The 12871-nt window shown below is 35.0% G+C and overlaps 1 protein-coding gene across 1 annotated transcript in view; it reads right to left on the minus strand.

The window, feature by feature from the left end:
• The window catches only part of LOC121375354 (protein FAM135A-like), a 56059-nt gene that overhangs the window by 7009 nt on the left and 36179 nt on the right, over nucleotides 1-12871 (minus strand). Inside the window, exons 14-20 of the mRNA XM_041502770.1 lie at nucleotides 12500-12559; nucleotides 10580-10686; nucleotides 8678-8769; nucleotides 7398-7495; nucleotides 4285-4436; nucleotides 2291-2401; nucleotides 777-893 (exon numbers count right to left, since the gene is read on the minus strand). Coding sequence (XP_041358704.1) covers nucleotides 777-893; nucleotides 2291-2401; nucleotides 4285-4436; nucleotides 7398-7495; nucleotides 8678-8769; nucleotides 10580-10686; nucleotides 12500-12559 — 737 coding nt within the window. The remainder of the gene's footprint in view (nucleotides 1-776; nucleotides 894-2290; nucleotides 2402-4284; nucleotides 4437-7397; nucleotides 7496-8677; nucleotides 8770-10579; nucleotides 10687-12499; nucleotides 12560-12871) is intronic.

Here is a 12871-nt window from a genome sequence, read left to right on the forward strand (position 1 = left end):
GCTTACTAATAACATAGAGCATGATACAAAGTTTATCATAAACCAAATGTTATACCATCTGTTTATGTAACAAAAACGATTGATGATTGGCGTACCATATTTTTCTAAGGAAGAAAGAAAGAAGTGCATTTTATCCAAGAATAAAAGTTTACCTTCAGAATGGTATGGCATATTTTAACATCAATTTTTAAATCATATATCATTTTAACAGTAAATTACATATTAAAGTGAAAATTAGAAGAAAAAAAAACAATGTTTTATTTAACGATGCACTCAACACATTTTATTTACGGTTATATGGCGTCAGACATATGGTTAAGGACCACACAGATTTTGAGAGAAACCCGCTGTCGCCAGTACATGGGCTACTCTTTCCGATTAGCAGCAAGGGATCTTTTATTTGCACTTCCCACAGGCAGGATAGCACAAACCATGGCCTTTGTTGAACCAGTTATGGATCACTGGTCGGTGCAAGTGGTTTACACCTACCCATTGAGCCTTGCGGAGCACTCACTCAGGGTTTGGAGTCGGTATCTGGATTAAAAATCCCATGCCTCGACTGGGATCCGAACCCAGTACCTACCAGCCTGTAGACTGATGACCTAACCACGACGCCACCTAGGCCGGTTGAAAATTAGAACATCAAGAGACAATATAATAAACTTTCTTTGTGCGCATACTAAATAAGCATTTTTGTTCTCTTGTACATAGTTCCTCTATGTGAACTATTAAACCTTGACTCTTTGGAATAAAGCAGAGTATATTCTCTAACTCACCCATACTGCTGGTGTCTCTCTGTGCTTGCTTGCAATACTCTACCCGAGATGAGTGGTATGGCACATAGCGATCTTGGTTAGAACCCACAAACAAAACATGTTTGAAATGTTCAAAAACTGAAAAATACATTAAAGCTTATGAACAATTTAGTAGTAAAAACTGTTAATTAAGATAATTAGACAATTTTTTTTATACAAACCCCAAAAATATTTGTACAGCAATATTTATGTAAGAAACATGCAATTACATTCCAAGTAAAAGAAACCAGTTAATTTTTTTCAGATGTTTATAATAAAATGTTACTACATTAACAAAATTAGTTTTTACATTTATAATAAAATGTTACATTGACAAAGTTAGTTCTCATGTTTATAATAAAATGATACTACATTGACAAAATTAGTTATGTTTATAATAAAATGTTACTACACTGACAAAGTTAGTTCTAATGTTTATAATAAAATGTTACTACTCTGACAAAGTTAGTTCTCATGTTTATAACAAAATGTTACTACATTGACAAAGTTAGTTCTCATGTTTTAACCTCAGAACTGCCTCCCAATATAATCTCTAGTGGTCCAACATATATGGTTTAACTACTGTTCAGTTAATATACAAGGTTTGGGACCTGCTTTGGCATTTTTAATACAAGTACCCCTCACACTTTCAGTTGATTTCTTCCTAAACCATTAACCCTTGAAGTCCATGCCAAACAGAACTGACATGATACTATATCATTACTAAGTTAATTATTTCCTCATCACCAGCTACCTGCTGCTAGACATACAGAACATACATATCCTGGGTTAAGATGAAGTCAAATGGTAAAGTCAAAGTGTAAAGGGTACCAGTATTAAAAATACACTTTTCATTTAATGAATGTGTAAACCTGTAAGTAATTATATTCTTGGGACAGTAGTTAGCTGATATATGTTGGTCCACTGGAAGTCAAGAAATTGTAATGGAGATGAAAACAGTGCAAAAAATAAATATACCTGTGCCAGACAATGCAGTAACATTTAAAAAAAAAGTTTAATCTATTATAAGAAAAGATTAATAAATGAAACAAAACACTGCACCTCGTTTGAAAAATTAGCACTTTTTGTTTTATATAAAATGGTCAGTGGATGGTTAAAAAATAATAAAAGTTAAGAATCTGAATGCAATGTAATATGTAATATGAATAATATCGCTCTAATAATAGATATTTTGGGATTTCATCTGATAATCTTACGCTGCGATTCCAAAATCTGGGATTTGTGGAATCCCGCTAAATTTGCAGCTTGTACTAAAATGCCACTGGATACTACATAAGACCTATATGAAATTTGTACATGCATTAGGATGTGTAGGCGCTATACTGAAATTTCTGAACATTACTCAGTTTAACTCAGAGACATGAAACCAATATGTTTTACATTTAATAATGCATCATTTTTATTTACAAGACAGGCTGGACAAGAGCAAGATATTCTACTGTTAATGTGTACATGTCCTCAGGATTTAAAATCACCTTTCTTTTTGCTGAGTCTGTAAAGAAATGATTGTCTAGGATCAGGGTGGTCCTTCAAAGACAGTTGAAGCAAGGACCCAGACTTCTTCCACTTCTGCATGAACCACATACCTGAGAAAATTGCAATGAGAGTGAGAAACCATGGGAGCAAACAATTAGGCCAGCAACAGTAAAACAAAGGGTGAAGGGAGAGAGAGAGAGAGAGAGAGAGAGAGAGAGAGAGAGAGAGAGAGAGAGAGAGAGAGAGAGAGAGAGAGAGAGAGAGAGAGAGAGCGCGACTCGGAGATTTAATACAAATTGAAATATCTATGGTTATACATATATATTAAATTAACTACAGTCCATCTTATCCTTTTATAAAAAAAAAACTTGTAAATAATTTTAGGTTTGCTTAACGTAAGAAGAAAAGTAAAAGTGCTTTGGAAATTTAAAAAATGACAATTTTTGTGTGAATACACAGTGACGGGTGTTACCGTGACTCTGTCATCGCGCCGGTATACACAGGGTGACGGGTGTTACGGTGTATCTGTAATCGCGCCGGTATACACAGGGTGACGGGTGTTACTGTGACTCTGTGATCGCACCGGTATACACAGGGTGACGGGTGTTACCGTGACTGTGATCACACCGGTATACACAGGGTGCCGGATCTTACAGTGACTCTGTGATCGCGCCGTAATACACAGGGTGCCGGATCTTACCGTGACTCTGTGATCGCACCGGTATACACAGGGTGCCGGATCTTACCGTGACTCTGTGATCGCGTGTTACTGTCTCTCTGTGATAGTGCCGGTATACACAGGATACACAGGGTGACGGGTCTTACCGTGACTCTGTGATCGCGCTGGTATACACAGGGTGCTGGGTGTTACCATGACTCTGTGATCGCGCCGGTATACACAGGGTGACAGGTGTTACCACGACTCTGTGATCGCGCAGGTATACACAGGGTGCCGGGTGTTACCGTTACTCTGTGACTCTGTGATCACGCCGGTATACACAGAGTGACGGGCGTTACTGTGACTCTGTGATCGCGCAGGTATACACAGGGTGACGGGCGTTACCGTGACTCTGTGATCGCACCGGTATACACAGGGTGACGGGCGTTACCATGACTCTGTGATTGCGCCGGTATACACAGGGTCATGGGCGTTACTGTGACTCTGTAATCGCGCCGGTATACACAGGGTGCCGGGTGTTACCGTGACTCTGTGATCGTGCCGGTATACACAGGGTGCCAGGTGTTACCGTCACTCTGTGATCATGCCGGTATACACAGGGTGCCAGGTGTTACCGTCACTCTGTGATCGTGCCGGTATACACAGGGTGCCGGATCTTACCGTGACTCTGTGATCGTGTGTTACCGTCTCTCTGTGATAGCGCCGGTATACACAGGATACACAGGGTGACGGGTGTTACCGTGACTCTGTGATCGCGCCGGTATACACAGGGTGACGGTCGTTACTGTGATTCTGTGATCGCACCAGTATACACAGGGTGCCGGATCTTACCATCACTCTGTGATCGCGCCGGTATACACAGGGTGACAGGTGTTACCGTGACTCTGTGATCGTGCTGGTATAAACAGGGTGCCAGGTGTTACCGTCACTCTGTGATCGCGCCAGTATACACAGAGTGCCAGATCTTACCATCACTCTGTGATCGTGCCGGTATACACAGAGTGCCGGATCTTACCATCACTCTGTGATTGCACTGGTATACACAGGGTGCCGGATCTTACCGTGACTCTATGATCGCGCCGGTATACACAGGGTGACGGGTGTTACCGTGACTCTGTGATCGCGCTGGTATACACAGAGTGCCGGATCTTACCATCACTCTGTGATCGCGCCGGTATACACAGAGTGCCGGATCTTACTGTCAGTCTGTGATCATGCCGGTATACACAGAGTGCCGGATCTTACTGTCACTCTGTGATTGCGCTGGTATACACAGAAATCTATTATACCATTATGTTAGAAGTAATTGCATACCCATATTAACCAGACCACTGTTGTTGTACAGAGTTCCAAGATGTGGCCCTGACAAGGACAGAAATGTATACATCTTTGGCAGAAGATGGGCTAACTGAGGTCTTGACAATGCAGATCGAATGATAATATTACCAAGTGAATGGCCCACAAAGCTAAAATACAAAAAGAAGAAATATTACATATTTGAATTAGACATTATATATACTACATGTATCTCCATTGAAAACTCACCATCTAATTTTCAGTTTTAATGGTTATAGCATGTGTGAGATTGCTCAACCTAAACCTTGTACACAATTTTGGGGTTATTTATTGCCTACCAGAATACATCCAGTTATACAAAATCAGTTAAATATTTGTTCTTTTCTTTTCATAACTACAAATTTGACTAATGCGGTTTCAGTGGAGTTTGGTAGGGCAGTGACCCCAGTATTCAACCAGTACCCAGCATTCAACCAGTGTATTTAATTAATTACCATACTAGTTTAAAGTGAATAGTACATAGATTTTCTCAAAGTATTTTGAACATACGCAACAGGGTAAACTTTATTTCTTCTGGAAATACAATAGCAGACGATAACCATGTGAATGAACGTAAGTATATATTCATTGGCTATAGTGATAATATGAACGTCGGCCATTTTTATAGCATGCTATTACATCCCGTGAACATTTGCAATACTGTTAATCCATTTGAAATCTTTTAAAATGTCTTTAAAGTTTTTATTTATAATCAAATAGAGCTGGCAATGCAATGTGACCTCAGTCATTATAATTAAAAATCACGTGACCACGTGATCAAATAATGACATATGACAGAGAGGGTTGCCCCAGTATTCAACCAATAGAAAAGCTTGAGGATACATTCCCAAAATAAACACACAAGAACCACAAATTTACTATTTTTATGTCTTTTGGTAATGTTTGTCGGGACTTTTTTTTTTTTTTTCAGTCTAATATTATTATTTGTAAACTGAGATAGGACTAAAGAGATTGTTCATCAGAAAGTATGTGTGTGTGTGTATGTGTGTGTGTGTGTGAATGTGTACACTTTTTGGATTTAGTTGTTTGATATATGCTGCATTTACTATAAAATAAACTTCAAAGTTTAGTTTTATTAGTTAATTAGAAAGTGGTCGAATACTGGGTCAGCTGGTCGAATACTGCATACTGTACCTTGCGGCACTCAAACATACTCTAGGTGACATATACTTATATATTTACATAATATACACACCAACAATTTTACTTCATATTTAGATACAGATCTTTATTAAAATTACAAATTTTAATTATATAGGGCAACGACCCCAGTATTCGACCACTTAAGAAAGAAAGGATTATAACATGTTCATTTTATTGGCATTTGCTAATATTTGTTTTGCTTCGTACATACTTACTGGCAATGCTATTCATTGAATAGACCCAAGTTTTGTTCATGCGGTATGCACCGACTAATGTGTATGTACATGTATATGCATGCATATGTCTTTGATTTCATACATGTGTATGTATTATTATTATAATATTGTAATATGTCCATGTGATTATTAATCTGCTGTATAGCCATGCCACATGGATATATACAGGTAGTGTGATTTGTAAATGTGGCAATAGGAATCTGCCAGTTGTCTATTTTTAGCTCTCTGCTATCAAAAGACTGTCAGGCAAAGAATTAAGTTTCTGTGAGAAAACTTATACGAAACAAAGCATTTTCTAATTTCACACAAACACAGAGATGATTTACAAGAAACACTGTTGTTATGGGACTTGCAGTAACGATATTAGATACCCAGATAGGCAGGGAATGACAGATGTATTCTTCATAAACGTTTTAAAATCCGTCACACAGCTCAATTTATTGTTATCTGCTGGTCATTCATTTGTATGGCTTTTCTTAACAATTCATAAGCATTTTCACCAACAATAAAGTTTAAATATGTAAGTATCTTAATAGAAAACTTTACTTTTAATCTCTTAATACCATTAATTATATACTTGATGTCACGTACCGTAACTACAATATTCTTCCTGTATCGTATTCACATTTTTATCATTACTGGTACATGAATAAACCATTTAATATAAACTACAGTTGTGATAAGTAATATAATTAATAGGTAATTATTGTTTTGTCAAGAAGAAGAAGAAAATAATATAAAATATTTTTTTAAATAATAATAAATGGACCTGCATGACTTGCATCATGATTTCAACAAACAAACAAAATCCGGAATTTACATGTACCTCAATAAAACTGGAAACGAAATTTCATTTCTTTTCTTCTTTTTTATAAATTAGAATAAGGTATTTAATTAAAATATGAATTTTTTTATATTGCCGACTTTGATCAAGAATTTTACCAATACATCCAGCAAAAATGTCAGCAATTGCACTAAATAATGCTATTTCGCTCCGAGAATATCGTTTTCCATTAATTTAATCACAGTAATATAACCATGCATTGTACATAACCGACATGCTTCATACATGATATTTATAATGGTGAAACAAAAGCGTGTGTCCCGTACGTATAATATCCACAGGTTAACACTCGGTTTGATCACATTATTTTTCTTATTAATTTTGGCAATTATCAAATGTCACAGATTCGGACATCATTCTAATAATGATTGATCTTATTTAAAAGGGATTTAATCAAAGAGTCATATTATTTCATGCAATAATACTGCGTGGTAGAGCACTCGATTCTTTGTATTCTTCTGTAGACACCATAGTACAAGCTTGTCTGACATACGGGTCTTTTGATTACTTAGTAATATTCATGAGCATTCTGTGACATAGAACTGGCGGGTCCCTAGTGATGAAATAAATAATTTAAAAAATAAAATATAAACAATTTGAATTAAAATCCGGTGAGAAAAAGATGAGAACTGCACACATCTAGATTAAGTGCACCACTGGTCAGGATTACTACAAGTTACATTTGTCTTTCTGTACACAAGGAGAGAAAAAGATAAGAAAAAAACAACTCTCAAAACAAAAATTAATATTATATAAGAAATATGTCAGACAAAAGAAATATTTGGTCTGCTAGTTCCTATGCTGATTATTACTAATACAACAAAATACCATTAAACCATGCTACATACCTTATCCGTGCCAGCTTCAAACCATATATGTCAATGAAAGACTGAATCTCATCAACCAAGCGATTGGTCATTATTTCAAATTCAGCAAATGTATCTTGCTACAAACATAAAAAGTTATATCTTCCATTTAATATTGGCAAAAGCAAGCAATAACAAACTTCATACATAAATAGAGATTAAAAGAGCTGATTTTATGAAATGAGTGTCAGGATTCTTGTATTGCCAGAGCGAGAGCGAGGATAATACATGAATCCTGACACAAAATATTTCAAACCTGATGTCTTTTTGGTCATGTTATGACGTCACTTCCTAAAATTACATCATTGGTTGGTCACGTTATTACAGGTGCGCTTCATATGATTATTATTAACTCAGTTATGTTGAACCATGTGGTTGACAACCATTCTTTTTTACCTATAACTAACATATTACTGGTTGTATTGGTCTTAGGCAACATCTACGGCAAATAGAGCTGGCTATAGGACAATACAACTGTCCAAGGACCTATAACAAGGCCATATGAAAATACAGACATAACACTTTAAAAAAATCATTTTCTCCTCGAATAGTCAATACCACATTCTTGTTTCTTGACAATTACATATAGGTTTAAAGTATTAAAGTAAAAAAAAAGGCAAGTAATATCTGTTTAATGATACTGCATCACATTTTAAAAACTATGGCTATTTGTATTTAACATAATTATTTTGGAGGAAGAGGGAGATATTGCTAGTTGATTAATAACAATTAACAACAAGAGAATGTTTAGAAATAACACTTAAGGTTAATGACAGGACTTTCCTATAACATTCTGGCTTCATACACAATTATCTCCTTTTAAAATTAAAAATATTTTCATTAAACTTATGCAGAATAAAAAATATACCTACATGTAAATGATGTTTTCTGCTAAATAGGGAACTGACAATTATTTTGAGGTGTATTTATTAATTTAATTTATTAATTAATTAATTTAAGCTCACGTAAAAATAAATACCACATCCCAAAGCTCACACAGATGGTTTTGAATTTGAATATCACTTTGTATCCCCCTATAGTAACAATTAATTGGTTCATAACGATTCCATTTTTAGAATGCTGAAAAACCTTTAATACAAAAATGCTATTAAAAATGTGTTCTGTTTAATAACTATGGGTATGAAGTGGAATTAAGGTAAATTATGTTATATGTATTGTATAAATAGAAAACAACGATGGTTCAGAAATGTCCTGTCATTGACCTTAGTCTGACAGACTGTTTGAAACAAAGCATTTAATACCTGGTTTCTTTCTGACATAAGAAACTCCAATTTGTACCCAGGAAGAGCCATTTCAATGTATGTTCTAATGAGACGTAGATCTGCGCTGTTACCTGAAATTCAACAAGTAAATGACTAATCTAAACTAAATAATTAGTAACAGTAAGAATTTTGTCCTTAAATCCTTTGTCCAGGTAATTCTTATCAACAAAGCTCAATTCAACAAGAAAGGTTGCCCAACTAGCCTCAAATACATGTACATAACAAATAAAGTTTAGTGTTGTTTGTTTGTATCTCTTACACAAATATTATAAAATATCTGAGAACATTTGCCATCTACGTGTATATTAGAAAATTTGTTTCTAATTTTTATTATTATTCACTTATCTATCACAACAAATATCAGTGTTCTAGCTAGCAATAAATAGAAGGATGCTGTGCCCTGCCCCCGTTCTGTGTGACCCTGCCATGTTTGTTGCCGCCCTGCCCCTGATTATCGCCGCCGTTTCCTAATTCATTGCTATACAAAAATAATAAAATAAAAACCTTGTTTTACATTCAAAGTTTGCACAGGGTTGTTACATGTATGAATTCCTAACTAAGAAAAATTTGACAATGCATCGGGGTGAACAGAAACGTTCGCCAAATCATCTCTTTAAACTTCAAAAATTGCAAAAACACAGTTATTTTTAATAAAACAACAATTCTTATATGAAATTTGTTCGCCAAATGAAAATAAAATTTGCCAATTGTTTTGAAAATTCACAATTGATGAACTTGGCGAAACTCAACATAACAACAAAAACAAGGTTTATCTTCATAATTAATCAAAACTCATGAGGCCTGGTGGAGAAATTCCAAAGAAACTAATCTCTCGATGTCTCATACGCCAGTTTGGTGGTTGCAGCAAACCATTTGGACAAAGGATTTTTAGTTATGTCTCCTGGCTGTTAAGTATACAAAATAAACAGTCTCTTCTTCCCACGGCATTGATGTTGAGTACGATGCTGATAATACTTTAAAGCCTTGACTGGACAAAGGAGCCGGTCCAAATTATCAGAAGGCAACATACAAGACAAACTTTGAATCATTGTAGGAGGAAAACTCTTCTCCTGGCACCTGGCTCTTTGCCACAAAGATGGGATCAGTCCGTAATGTAACTGAATGACCAAAGTTAAAATTGACTAAATCATGCAAGAAAGCAAGAATGTCACTAATTTGTCTACACTCTTCAAATGAGACAAGGAAAAAGAGTTTTTCAAGTCAAATGGCGAAGAATGGCAAACCTCAGTGGCTCATATGGCAGATCCAAAGAATTCAGTGGCTTGAGGTTGAGAATTGGTCTCCACTCCCCAATTTTCTTTTGGGCAAAGGAAAAATGGGAGTAAAACCCTTGGGAGTCCAAATCCACCTGGTGGATGGCACCCATGTCAAGAAACTCGGCAATCATCTTTTCCACCAGAATCCACCTGTCTAACGATGGCATCGAAGGCATCTAGGGAGATGAATGGGGAGGGGGAGCCAATGAAAAAGGGGATCCTGTACCCCTCCTTGATGATCGACAGAACCCATAATCATTGTTGATTGATATGATAATTGATAAGATGGCTTATTACTGTTCAAAACTTTAATAAAAATAGACAATAACCTTGATTTGCCCAGCTATGCCAAATATTAAAGTCATCAATTAAATGTTCCAAGGGTGTAAGGCAATTAGAGAAAATTTAACTAAATTACATTTATAACCACGGTAAACTAAATAAGAATCTTCATCAGAATATATTCCCAACATACAGTAGAATGATGTCTGTAAACACATAGGCCAAAACACAAGTGGAAATGTGGTCATCACTGAACTTTAACCAAACAGTTGGACAGGTAGATGGAAATCATAAGGTGTAAATTAGTGTTATTTTTTCTTACCATCTAAACCATGGACACACACAATAAGATGGATTCCCTCGTCTGCTTCATCAGTGACTTCGGCCATATGCAAATAGGGAATAGTTGAGGCAAGTGTAGATGATTCACTGAAATATGACAATAATTGCTACAAGTCCCTGATGTGTGTATAAAGCAAAAGTAAAAAAAAATCTAATCTTTAGATATAGAGTAACAACCCACTGTAGCAATGCTAATGAAGCATTTTCACACACAAAGGAAATAATAAAAAAATCTAATCTTTAGATATAGAGTTACAACCCACTGTAGCAATGCTAATGAAGCATTTTCACACACAAAGGAAATAATAAAAAAATCTAATCTTTAGATATAGAGTTACAACCCACTGTAGCAATGCTAATGAAGCATTTTCACACACAAAGGAAATAATAAAAAAAGTTAATCTTTAGATATAGAGTTACAACCCACTGTAGCAATGCTAATGAAGCATTTTCACACACAAAGGAAATAATAAAAAAATCTAATCTTTAGATATAGAGTTACAACCCACTGTAGCAATGCTAATGAAGCATTTTCACACACAAAGGAAATAATAAAAAAATTTAATCTTTAGATATAGAGTTACAACCCACTGTAGCAATGCTAATGAAGCATTTTCACACACAAAGGAAATAATAAAAAAGTTAATCTTTAGATATAGAGTTACAACCCACTGTAGCAATGCTAATGAAGCATTTTCACACACAAAGGAAATAATAAAAAAAATTAATCTTTAGATATAGAGTTACAACCCACTGTAGCAATGCTAATGAAGCATTTTCACACACAAAGGAAATAATAAAAAAATCTAATCTTTAGATATAGAGTTACAACCCACTGTAGCAATGCTAATGAAGCATTTTCACACACAAAGGAAATAATAAAAAAAGTTAATCTTTAGATATAGAGTTACAACCCACTGTAGCAATGCTAATGAAGCATTTTCACACACAAAGGAAATAATAAAAAAATCTAATCTTTAGATATAGAGTTACAACCCACTGTAGCAATGCTAATGAAGCATTTTCACACACAAAGGAAATAATTAAAAAATCTAATCTTTAGATATAGAGTTACAACCCACTGTAGCAATGCTAATGAAGCATTTTCACACACAAAGGAAATAATAAAAATGTACATTGATTCTATGAGCACATCAAAGAAGCATACATGATCTCATAAAAATATGTTCTACAGATTTATTCTAAAAAGCCCTATTCAATCCTTTAGGGGTTAGTTAGAAAACATTACAGGTGTTAGAAAAAGATAAAAAAAAGTTTGTTTTGTTTAATGACACCACTTGAGCACATTGATTTATTAATCATCAACAATAGGATGTCTTTTATATGTACCATCCCACAGATAGGATAGCACATACTATGGCCTTTAATATACCAGTCGTGGTGCACTGGTTGGGACAGGAAAAACCCCAATCACAGAATGGGACCACTGAGGTGATTCGATGATGCAAGGACCTCAGGCTAGATCCTGCCCCCAGAATAAGACAAAATGATCATTCTGTATGGCATGCACCTTGCTGGCACTGCAGTTTATGAAATGAGTACATTAACACTGGCTGGATATTTGATGATAGCTACTTTGATAAGGAAACAAGCCAATAAAATAAGGTGTGTCCACCAAATTTTATCAAACCGCTGTCTCCATGAACACGTTTGACTAGGACAGTCGGAAAATGACTAGGACAGTCGGAAAATGACTAGGACAGTCGGAAAAACAACAATGAACACAGACTACATAAAGTTTGTATGGAAAGGTATTTGGGTCATTATATATAAACTTTTTCTTTGAATTTTAACTTTATTTCAAGACACTAACACAAGGATTGATATGAACACAACAATTAACACATTAAATATGCTATTGTTTAATATTTTGTTTTACCTGTACAAATGACCTTGATATTTCATCTGAAGCTTCATACTTTCTCTCAGAGTAACAAAACTGAAAATTAACATTTTTGTGTTAAAATATTAAATTTTAAATGATTAATAACCATACTATATATTTCTACACACCAAAGTATTCAATTAAAAAAAATCTACATGACTAAATATTTCAAAAACTTCGTTCATCAAGACTCACTTTGAAAAAACCAACATATAGTCCTTCCCACAGGGAACGTCTTTTTTCATACTATGGAATTTAGTACAGGTTATTTATTTCTGAGTTGACTGTTTTCTGAATTAAACACAAAAATATTTGGGTTTTTTTTTGTTATTTCCAAAACACTTTTACTTTTTTTTTTCTTACATC

Source organism: Gigantopelta aegis, chromosome 6 (assembly GCF_016097555.1).
Source record: "Gigantopelta aegis isolate Gae_Host chromosome 6, Gae_host_genome, whole genome shotgun sequence".
In the NCBI taxonomy this organism is placed as follows: domain Eukaryota; kingdom Metazoa; phylum Mollusca; class Gastropoda; order Neomphalida; family Peltospiridae; genus Gigantopelta; species Gigantopelta aegis.